This window comes from Patiria miniata, unplaced genomic scaffold, assembly GCF_015706575.1.
Source record: "Patiria miniata isolate m_02_andy unplaced genomic scaffold, ASM1570657v1 HiC_scaffold_16, whole genome shotgun sequence".
Taxonomy (NCBI): Eukaryota; Metazoa; Echinodermata; class Asteroidea; order Valvatida; family Asterinidae; genus Patiria; species Patiria miniata.
Genome location: NW_024037054.1, coordinates 1,920,982 through 1,933,228, shown reverse-complemented (window position 1 = coordinate 1,933,228; position 12,247 = coordinate 1,920,982). Strand labels below are relative to the sequence as shown.

The 12,247-nt window shown below is 39.9% G+C and overlaps 1 protein-coding gene across 2 annotated transcripts in view; it reads left to right on the top strand.

Moving 5' to 3' along the window:
• LOC119722639 (alanine--tRNA ligase, cytoplasmic-like) overlaps window positions 1–11,079 on the top strand; it is a 29,716-nt gene extending 18,637 nt beyond the window's left edge. For both annotated transcript variants that reach the window (XM_038192857.1, XM_038192858.1), the window contains exons 15-20: window positions 1,866–2,110; window positions 2,365–2,527; window positions 3,442–3,636; window positions 4,785–4,883; window positions 7,365–7,472; window positions 8,696–11,079. In XM_038192857.1, the coding sequence (XP_038048785.1) occupies window positions 1,866–2,110; window positions 2,365–2,527; window positions 3,442–3,636; window positions 4,785–4,883; window positions 7,365–7,472; window positions 8,696–8,869 (984 nt within the window). In that variant the 3' untranslated portion in view covers window positions 8,870–11,079. The remainder of the gene's footprint in view (window positions 1–1,865; window positions 2,111–2,364; window positions 2,528–3,441; window positions 3,637–4,784; window positions 4,884–7,364; window positions 7,473–8,695) is intronic.
• Window positions 11,080–12,247: the final 1,168 nt, after the last annotated feature.

Here is a 12,247-nt window from a genome sequence, read left to right as displayed (position 1 = left end):
CCCAGTTTCATTAAGAAACTATTAAATGACCCTTAGGGTTTGGTTTTAGGCGCTGCCCACCCACAGCAATCAATGCTCATGATAGGTCCCTATGTTCTATGCAGTGTGCAAGATCACGTCATTTTATTATTCTTAACAGGCCTGTATCTAAAACTTTTTATGTAATTTTTCATGGGGCCTTTCTTCATGTCTTCATAGTCATCATGCCATTTGATCAAGTGACTTAACAACAGTTGTCATGGACATTGTTTGCCATTAGCTCGGTCAAACTCAGTCATATGCTCTGTGAGAAATGTCAACAAACCAATAGGTTTAATGAATGAATGAAAGGTCTGCAGAAACACCATGTGCGAATAATTTCTCAAACTAAGAGAATGGTTCTGAAAAGAACCAGAGGTATAAGCTCGACGTTCCGGTCAGTATGCTCTGACGGTCTTCAGAGCATACTGACCGGAACGTCGAGTTTATACCTCTGGTTCTTTTCAGAACCATTCTGTTAGTTGAGAAACTATTGGCACATGGTGTTTCCGCGAACCTTTTATTCATTAGTATCTCCACCATGCAAAGCCTCAAATCTTACTTGGGTTCAATGAAACCCTGCATGTTAGTTTAACATAAAATGGGACTGCTTGTGTACTCAAAGGTAATATACAACATTCACAAACATAAAAAAACACTTACCACAGAATTCCGCGCTTATGATCACCATTCTGTGCTAACTGCGCTAGCCGAAAAATTCTGTACAAACCTTGTAAGCACAGAATCCTTATTTAAGGGTTGTACGCCTGCGCAGAAGCCAAAATTCCTCCCTGTGAAATACGCTTAACCATAAGCACAGTATTTTCCGGTATAATAAACACAGATTTTTGGCTAACAGTAAGCAGAGCCATGACATTGGGCCCAGATTAATATCAAATACATCCATTGACTGGATAATAGCCTCATCAAGCATCCTGTGAAATCATGACACCTGGTGTTCTCTCATTTTCAAAAAAAGTGGAATTTTTGTATCGATTTCCAATGATGGTAAGCCGACCAGCATTGGAAAAAACCGACGAATGGCGTGCGGCGTGCAGATTTTTTTTCATGAGGTGGGTGAAGCTACTTAAATATAATTAAGTACCAAATTAGGTTTTGCCCTTCACCAACGTTTAAACACTGTATACTCAGTGTGTTACCTCCCGAGTGAAAGTTGGAAAAAATCACTCGGGTGGGACTCGAACCCACGACCTCCTGCTTTCTAGTGCAGATGTCTTACCACTCTTATAATTAAGTAATTTCACAGAATCACAGTAAGACACTTAGGTTTTGAGCTCCTTCTTGCCCTTCAATGAGAAAAAAGTCGTTGGAAAAATGGACATGGCAGGATTCGAACCAGGGAATCATAGCTCATTTTGTTAACCAATGGGCACTGTAGTAGCTCAGGGACTGCAGTTCTTTTAAATGCTTTATATGTAACTAATTCACTAAATAATAACAATGATGTGACGTCATTGTTCTTTGTTTCATAAATTAGCATAATGTTTTTTTACCATTTTAACAAATTCAAACCCCCAAATCCATCCTTTAAAATTACAGCAAAAGCAAATGTTATACATATTACCTTTTATGTACAAACTGGTAAACAAATGTAAAGGAAATGCAATCAGACACCAGGTAGCTGGATAAACTGAAGAAATGAGTTTCCCCCATTTCCAAAACCAAAATGAAACCATGAAAAATATTTAAGATGAATAAAATTGTGTGGATGACCCCATTTAGCTCTGAGCATAGACAAATCAACATGGACATGCTGCTTTGATGAAACCCATCGTAGATGTAGATGTAGATGGCCCACTCAGGAACAGTCTATTGTTCATTTTCAGGCAGCTCTTGACCACTCGCAACTGCAACAAGTGACCCAGATTGTCAATGACATCATCACTAAGAAACATCCTGTCTACAGAGGGTTGGTTCCCCTAGCAACCATCAAGACCACAGAGGGAGTAAGGGCAGTATTTGAGGAGGCCTACACTGACCCTGTGACTGTGGTTTCTGTAGCTGTTCCCATTCCAGAGGTTTTGGAGGGTGCGGCAGCTAAGCATTATCCCGTGGAACTGTGTGGGGGAAAGTAAGCGCTAGATTTCAAAGATATTTTTTTTGTATTTCATAGAGCAAACCATGCAAAACTGTTGAGGGAAAGTTAATGGTTTGTTGAAAGCATTTAGAGTTAAGAAGTTTTTTCATCAATTAATTTGGTTTGCAACAGTAAGCAGCTGACTTTTAAATTGGTTGTGAAGTCTAAGTGAAGATGTTTCAATGAATTCTAAGTTGTGTGTTTTGGTTTTTATGGATAGTATGTCTATTATTTGTTTGCATTTGTAGTCATGTGTGCAATACTGGTCATATTAAGAAGCTGCTCGTCACAGCTCAGCGGCAAGTGAGTGCGGGTGTCCGTCGACTCACAGCCATCACTGGCAATGATGCACTATCAGCTGACTATGTCGCCAATACCCTTCAACAACGAGTAACTGAGCTGGATAGCCAGGTAAATTATCATCCTACTCAGTAGGGCAGCCTAGTTGTTCTGCCTGCAGAGATGAAACTTTGCGATTTTAATCAGAAATCCGACTTTTTGAATTTTTCAACGATTTTCATATTTTCTTTAACGACTTTTTCCACAATATGACATTATATTTAAATCATAGTTTGGAAGAAGAGTCGATGAAAAGTCGATGAAAATGGCACGTTAAAATCGCACGCGTAGGTTCAATCTCTTTCACCAGTCGTTAATGGAGTGTTTCTACGACACCTAGGCCAACACTGATCAGAGCCTTTTCCGGCTGGATAAAAGGTTAAGCAATGACCTGTGACATGGAAAAATCATGTGTCACACTAATACAGTGTGTGCTGCATGCATGTACAACTGCGCAAGATGATATGCAACTGTGCCGCCCGCTAGCACATGGCCAGTTAGGTACGGGTACCCTCATCTGCTCTTGAACATCCAGGGGATAAAATCCAACATGTGCAATTTTCGGAGGTTTCAGATTTAGTTGTACAAAATGCAATGCTTTAAAAATCATGATAATTATCTTGAGGATGGCTAAGACTAAGAGAGCGTTAGTGATACATTTCACTGGCATTTGTTGGAAGAAAAAGACGAGCCTAATTGCTTTACCATGTACAAATAATTATTACAAGTGGAGTTGTGTGGTTGAATCACGGAATGCTGTCAGGAATGGTGCCCTTGTCTTTCGTACTACTTCCTCGACTTTGAATATCAGTGCAACTGAACCAAGCCTTGAATAAAAAAAGAAAATATGACTTTCCAATCCAATGACTCAAAAATGTGTGCCTATTCTTCACTGCAAACATGTTGTTTTTAACGAGAGTAAAACAGGTTAATAAGAACAAAATATGATCCTAATTGCATTGCCGTACATCTCTTCTTTCTTACAGTTGAAATCACTGTTGTGCAGTGACACCATAGCGGAAATTACAAATGTGAAACAATCCCTGGATCTACTTGCTACAACCTTAGACACCACCTGGATAGAAGCCCGGAGAAAGGAAACTATTAATCAACAAATTCATGCCATGAGGGAGAAGGTTAAACAAACGGAGAAGATGGCAGAGAGGTCAAAGGTCAAACAGGCAAGCAACTTGAACATATGTCATTTTATCCAATTTGATTTGTTCAGATGTAGCTTTAGATGGAACATAGCACCTATACATCATCCCGCGAGCTCGATTGGAACACAGAATAATGTAGTGCATCTGCGTCCCACATGCCACGAGGCTGAAGGGTATATGGGACACAGATGCACTGCATTTTCCACGTTCCACGAGTGCGTGTGCAGCTGAAATGGCATTCGCATCTTGGAATAGCCTGTTACGCGGAGATGGATGTGGACTGTGCTACATAAGATATTGTTATACCACGGTAAAAGATTGTCAAGTTTTATTGGTCGAGATGGATCATGTGACACATGGTACATTACCTTGATCTTTCCCGCTGTTGGAAGTGTCGAACCGCGTAACTTATATTAGATTAGTGTGACCTCAGGTATGAGGTTGTAGCTACGCTGGTACTACGCAAGTTGATGTATGTTCCTGTGAGATATGCCATGTGGGACAGTGAAGCACTATTTCTGCTACAACCGTCATTGTTGTTTTCATCGTTCATCACTGCTTGTCTGCTTTTTTTAAGTGTACAAATTGCGCTGTAATTTCACCGTAATAATGTTGGCAGATGACAATGTCGCCTTCAAAGAAGAATTTTCTCTCTTGTTCCAAAGACGAGATCAGAAATTTGATTTTTGAACGAGACAGCATCACCAGGAAGAAAAATACGGAAAATTCTGTGCAAATAGTTCGCCAATTCTGCACCCCAACAGCACCCCCAATTCTGCACCCACAGTTTCAGAGTTACCAGTGACATAATTGGACAGCTGTTATCTATTATCATTGTATAACCAAATGTCTTCTATATGTCCCTGCCTTCTCCCCCCCCCCCCCCCCCCCACCCCCCAGAACACGAAGAAGCATGAAAAGCTGGAAATGCAATATATTTTACTTGTGGATAGAGTTGAGCTAAAACAACCCCATGTTTTTCGAACAATTGAAAGCGAGCAGTGATGTAAAGTGGTCTGGGATTAACTGTGAATTAAAAGTAATATTACATTTGAATGAAACATGAATGAACATGAAGTACTCCTAATCATTGATTAAATGCACTAATATATTATAGCCAAACCGACACTATCTATTTTACAATGACAGAGTTTTTGTTTCAATTGTAGATTGTTGGAAGCCTTTACTCTGACTACCAAGAATCATCCTCTGATGCCAATGTCCCACCTTACCTTGTCCGAAATGTCACAAATGAAATCAACTCAAAGGTAATCATTGAAACTCAAATTTCATAGAATACAATAACCATTGAAATTGTTGTTGCTTTTTGAAGGTTACTTAATACTGCTGCTGCATCAATCTGATCAGTAGATTTGTGAGTGCATTTGCAGTTGAGTTGTTTGTGTTACCATTACCAAATGTAGAAACCACATGTTTTGTTTTTGGTAGGGATCAATGCAATTCCTTTGCATGATGATTTTCCCTCAGAGGTTTGAACAGGATCGAGTGATAAAGTGAGAATTATTTTTTTTAAATGGAAACTCTGACAAATAAAACATTTGGATCGTGCATTCCTGACAACATCAAGTAATAATCCACAAGTTACTGGATGACCGTTAATCATTTTATGAAGTTCAGGTGTGAGTCTGAGAGGTTAATCTGGTATGGATATGTCTGAACACAATTGTATATAGTTTTTACCCCTCAGCCGAGAGGCTCGAGGGGTATTGTCATCGCCTAGGGCGTCCGTCCGTCCGGATGTGTGTGTGTCCGTTCTGACCATACCACCCTTGTGGGGTGATGTTCCTTTCAGGACACATCACCCCACTTTTTTCACAATAGAAAAACATCACCCCAGAAGGGAATCTTTAGAAAAAGGGATAATGGGAACACAATGCTATCACCCCACAATTCCGTCTGGCTGGAACGGACGTCCGTCCGTCCGTCCGGGCAGCTTAGTTTCCGGATGATAACTTGAGTTAGAAATGTTGTTTGGGGTTGTAACTTCGGTAGGGGGTTGCCCTTGGGAGTAGGCAAGTTGGGATTGGTTTTGAGGTCAAAAGGTCAAAGGTCAAGGTCACCGTGGTGAGTTAAATGTAAATGGTTTCCGGATGATAACTTGAGTTAGAAATGAGATTTTGGTGTCTAACTTTGGAAGAGGGTTCCCCTTGGGAGAAGGCAAGTTGGGATTGGTTTTGGGGTCAAAAGGTCAAAGGTCAAGGTCAGCATGGTGAGATAAAGGTAAATGGTTTCCGGATGATAACTTGAGTTAGAAATGAGATTTTGGTGTCTAACTTTGATAGGGGGTTGCCCTTGGGAGTAGGCAAGTTGGGATTGGTTTTGGGGTCAAAAGGTCAAAGGTCAAGGTCACCGTGGTGAGTTAAATGTAAATGGTTTCAGGATGATAACTTGAGTTAGAAATGAGATTTTGGTGTCTAACTTTGGTAGAGGGTTGCCCTTGGGAGTAGGCAAGTTGGGATTGGTTTTGGGGTCAAAAGGTCAAAGGTCAAGGTCACCATTGTGAGTTAAAGGTAAATGGTTTCCGGATGATAACTTGAGTTAGAAATGCGATTTTGGTGTCTAACTTTGGAAGAGGGTTCCCCTTGGGAGAAGGCAAGTTGGGATTGGTTTTGGGGTCAAAAGGTCAAAGGTCAAGGTCAGCATGGTGAGATAAAGGTAAATGGTTTCCGGATGATAACTTGAGTTAGAAATGAGATTTTGGTGTCTAACTTTGATAGGGGGTTGCCCTTGGGAGTAGGCAAGTTGGGATTGGTTTTGGGGTCAAAAGGTCAAAGGTCAAGGTCACCGTGGTGAGTTAAATGTAAATGGTTTCAGGATGATAACTTGAGTTAGAAATGAGATTTTGGTGTCTAACTTTGGTAGAGGGTTGCCCTTGGGAGTAGGCAAGTTGGGATTGGTTTTGGGGTCAAAAGGTCAAAGGTCAAGGTCACCATTGTGAGTTAAAGGTAAATGGTTTCCGGATGATAACTTGAGTTAGAAATGCGATTTTGGTGTCTAACTTTGGAAGAGGGTTCCCCTTGGGAGAAGGCAAGTTGGGATTGGTTTTGGGGTCAAAAGGTCAAAGGTCAAGGTCAGCATGGTGAGTTAAAGGTAAATGGTTTCCGGATGATAACTTGAGTTAGAAATGAGATTTTGGTGTCTGACTGAGGTAGGGGTTTGCCCTTGGGTACAGGCAAGTTGGGATTGGTTTTGGGGTCAAAAGGTCAAAGGTCAAGGTCACCGTGGTGAGTTCAATGTAAATGGTTCCGAATGATAACTTGAGTTAGAAATGAAATGTTGGTGTCTAACTTCGGTAGGGGGTTTCCCATTGGTACAGGCATGTTGGGACTGGTTCTGGGGTCAAAGGCCAAAGGTCAAGGTCACCACGTTGAGTTAAAGGTAAATGGTTTCCGGATGATAACTTGACTCTGGCTGAGGGGTTTCAACAGCAACGCTGTTATTTTTAAGTATACATTGACAATTTTAGAGCAAGAGATAGAAACAAAATAATGGACAATAAGATAGACACTGGTCACAGGGAATAAAATAGTATTTATATTAAAGAAAATACTACAGATAAAACAGCTCAATTGACAGAGTGACAAATGGGTTACTAAGAAGAGATGCTAAATTAAGGAGCTTGTAAATGTTTTTTTAAACTGGGTTTCATCAATTTAAAGAATTTTGATAAGGTATGTGATTGTGGAGATGCCAGTTTATCCTATTACCGGTATTTTACACTTGCTCAGTTACTACTTGAGATTGCCAAGGAGCTAGCCAAGATGTTACCAGACACCCCTCTCATGCTGATCAGTGGTTGCAAGGACGATGTGGCTGCCATCTGCATGGTTCCCAAGGTGAGCCTGCCACCTGATCATTAGCCACTGGTATCAATCTGTCCCTGTCAAACCTGCAACTGATTTCAGGTTTAGTAACTTATAAATCATGCATATGATTTATGCAACAAACTTGTTGCGCAGCTAAACTTGGTGTAGCTATGCATTATTGCAAATATTTTGTACAACTATAGTTACAAATTCAGGAGAAACAATTAGATAAAATGTTCTGTAATCAGCCCTCAACAGTTTGTGTGGCGTACTTTCTTGAATGATTTTTCATGTAGCCCATATATGGACTACCTTCTACATACACTGTACTCACTACTGAGATGGAGTCCCGGAATAAACATCTAAAAAGCAAAACTGACCAGAGTGAAATCGCTGAAACCCACCATCATATATGTTCTGTGACTTCATTTTGCCACCAGTTGATTAGTTCACCCCAGAATTATAACCCAGTAAATTGATAAAGAAATCTTCCAAACCAAAATCAAATTATAGAAAAACAGTTTCACTTTGGAAGGTTTAAAGGATTTTCTCTGCAACAACTGTTATTTATCTATCTCAGGGGCATTGACATTGTACACAATGTCAATTAGTACACATAGGAGAATGGACTCATGGGCTATATTTCATGCAACTGTAGAGATTAACATGGTCAATTGAAAGTTACGTAATTGGATGTTACATATAACTTACATTGGGATATTTGAAATGTTGTTAAAACTATGTTTTGCAATTGAGTATTTTCCTCAAATATGCAGCTCCCCCGCCTTTTCTGCAAATATGGGCAAAAAATGCACACTACATGTAGTTTTACACTGACACAATCTTGATATTAAGTGCACTGCATTGGGCTTGGCACAGCGATTTGCAAATGGGTAGCAGTGCAAAGGAAATACCATTACCTCCTAACAAATTCAGACTGAAAACTTTGTGAAAAACAAACTGAGCTTTATGCAACCGCCCCCCCCCCCCCTCCCTGGATGCATAGCACCCGAGGCGAAGCCGAGGGTGCCATGTGCCTTTTGGGTGTTGACAAAACGTCATATCCCACATCACCTCAGTCAACAATTAACAATTGATACTCACTAGGTTTCCACAACATGTAAGTTTTATTTGTATCTAATGTTTACATACTGAAACAGGAATATTTCTTCATACCTTGGATCAGTCATGGAGTTTTTAAACACAATTGTTGTTGGTTTGTTTTGTGTGCTGTTGTTTCTTTACATGTCAAGACCAAGGGAAGGCTGTCAGCCAATGCATGGATGGGTCCTGTGATGTCGGTGCTACAGGGCAAGGGTGGCGGTAGTATGACCTTTGCCAGGTCACAGGGCAAAGGTCGACAAAAGGTCAGGGAGTGCCTGTCAGTTGCAGAGGAGTATGCAAGGTTTGCAATATGCACAGAATAACAATTATATGTTTATGACAAAAATCAAGCTAGAATCAGAAGCCAGTCATTAATATGTATACATATTTTGTACCAGAAACCTAATTGATTTGTAAGAGAATTTTTACAAATTTTTAGATTGAAAACCTAATCAGGGGCCACAGCCACACAGCCACACATTTTTGTTGTTGTATAATGTAAGTGCATCATTGAAACTTCTTAATAGAGAATGACATGTTATACAAAAATTGAAATGTTTATGGGTGCAGTGGTAATCGGCGTATAATTTCATGAGGTGACAGATGGAATGTTCCTATTATTAAATTAATAATAATTCCTAGTGGAATTATTCTTTCCATTGCATGAATATGAAACCTTCATTATTTGTTTTATACAACACCTGAATGAATCTTGGTCATCAAGGCCATATTAGAGCCATGTTATAGCGCCATCAATAGTGTGACCGTGCAGTGGATGGAATTGTTATTCTTGCGGCACGGCCAGGCTATGGGTTGGGACGTGTATAATTCAATGACGTGCAGCAACCCACCAATCAGATGACAGGGATTTATTCAAGCGTTATAGAGTACCAAAGTGTGTTGTGTGAAGACAGCGCGGGAACCATTGGTGAACCAGAACAAAGACAGTTGATGTCAAACTTCGATACTCTATATAATTACCAAATTACGCCTTTGCACTAATGACATCACACTTTGTTTACACTGTGATTTCTTATGGGTGCCTGGTGAGTATGGCGGTTTCGTAGCCCCATTATATATAATAATCATTTAGACATTTATATTGCGCAAACTCCATATGTATATGATCAAATGTGCATCACAATTATTATCCCTGTTCATCAGGAATGAGACCACTTTTTCTGCAGCAGCTCGAGATCAGTGCAATTTAGTCTCTACCTTCACAGGTACCCATTTATACTCCTGGGTGGAGAAAGGCAGTCTTAGTAAAGTGCTTTGTCCAAGATCACAAGCACCATGTTCCCTGTCAGGGTTCGAACCCATGTACCACAGCACACGAGTCGAACACCGTAACCATTGGAACACAGCGCCCACTAAAAAAGTGCACAAATAATCAAAGTGTGACGTCATCAGTATACAGAGGCCTATTGAAATTGTGTTGATAGGAGGCGGAGAAATACACCTGCTTCCCCCTTTGATGTTTTTCTCATTTAGATACAAAAAAAATAATGGAATGGATGTGGAGAGCATCAGATTTATTATGATGCAGTTAGGTGCTCTCCTTTAGCTGTACTATAGCTTCAAACTAAATGTTGGCCTCACCTCAAGCTATATATTCCCTTTAATGCGTGTATCTGATCGTACCAACATTCTGTACTTCATCTTGTGCTGGCGGACAAAGTGGGGGAACAAGCAAATGGTCAACCAGAAGCGTAGGCCATGGATTATCCTGACTTCCAGTCAATGATGAACACCCCCCTTTAGGTATGGATAAGAGGGGCTAGACAAATCCAAGTTCCTCCTTTAACTCAACATTTGCGTCTTTAAGCCTTTAAGATATGTTAAAAATTTGTAGTTGGTTTTCACCAGAATTGTTGTTGGAATGCTTAAAAAGTATAGCAGGTCTGGAGTTCCTTTTATGATAACCATCATGACATTGCTGGAAGCACTTCCTGATTTCCACCGAACTGCCTCTTTGTACAGTATGTGTATTCCACTTTAACTAACCATGAGCGATGGAAGGTCTGTTGTTGGAATCTGTTGACAAACTATTTTCAGCCAAGTTCTGGAAATATGCCCAGGTTATTTGGTCATCTGTGTTTCCGATTATTGTGGTATGTGGCTGAGGTTAGCATTGGGATGACTGAATTTCACAAAAGAAGGTCAAGGTTAAATGCAGACAATTTGCTGTGAGTGTTTTTTTTTCAACTGATATATTGCCAAGCTCATTTTTTCTTTATGTATAACACTGCATGAAATTTAATTCTCCTGTTTTACTTACCATTTCCAAAAGAAAAGGCTGTTTTCAGTACATAACCAAAAGATGAATGCCAGATATACGCCAGAATTATGTGGGACAATTATATACAGTCGACTGAAAAAGACAGTGTTGATTTGAGGGGAAGGGACTCCATAGAATGCTTACAGCATGTAATTATTTCAAGTGATGAAAAATATATATGTTTTGTATTTAATAGCCAATTCCTCCAAATAAATATAGTTCCCTTGTGTGGGAATTCTCTTCCCTGACGTACATGGTATATTGTATACTTTGTAGTGATTTAAAAGGAATTACCTGGGTATAATTATAAATGGTTTATTGATAAAAAGATTGACATGGCAGCCCAAGGGCTGAATTACATCAGAATTTACAAATATTCAAATAAACATAAACATGAACATTAAAAAGACTAGTAATAAACAAGAGAAATTAAACCAAACTATATAAAATATATGCACATTTGTAAGTAAAATTAGGGGGGGGGCTGGTACCATCTGTTGATGGGGGCGCTGTTCAAAACCGACAATTTGGACACAAAGGGCCAATATATGGTGCTTTTCAGGACGACGGTGCGAAATTCTGAAAAAAAGGCACCACTTCTTTTTTGAAAAGGGCACTTGTTCAGAAAAAAGGGGACTTCGTAAAAAAGGGCACTCTTTACAAATTATTGGGGGGGGCAGCCGTTGAACAAAGGGCATTTGAATGGAAAAAGTCAGTCTTTACAAAACTTCGTAAAAAAAGGGCACGCCTATGCATTACATGACGGACAAGATAAAACAGGACAAGATAAGACAAAATGCATGTAAGACTGAAAAACAAATGAGAAAGTAAAAAGGATAATAAACATGGAACAGTAATTAAAAAGTGTATAAAAAGGAGGGCAAAATAGAAGGGAACTGGATAATGAATAAAACCACTCGATTAAAATATATCCAGTCAGCTCCCGTCAATACAAACTTTGCTAAGACGAATTCCGGTCATAGCTAACGAAGCATCGGTCCGACTGTGCATTCGTGGGCAAAATGAACTGGACTGATACTCCTAGTGACACAAAATTCCGATACGACAAACGTTTTTGCTAAGTCAGACTGAGTTTGTATCAACAGGAGTCGACTGTATAGCCTATTGATTTAATAATATGGTTATGGAAGGAGTATCTGATGGTTCTACATCTAACGGATGTGAGGAGATGGGAATTAATTTCTGAGATGTGGCGGCCGGGTGCCTGAAAAAAATCCTAGCTACCGTCCGGGACGAAGGCGTGGTCTGTCGGGAACTCGGGATAGTTGTCGTTATACTAGCCATGCACCCCCAATTCAAATTAGTTCAGCGATGATTATGATTACTGTAATACTTGTAGTAGCTTTAGTTAATTTGGATCAGTTCAGTCAGTGAAGCAATGCATTATTCGAATAAAGGT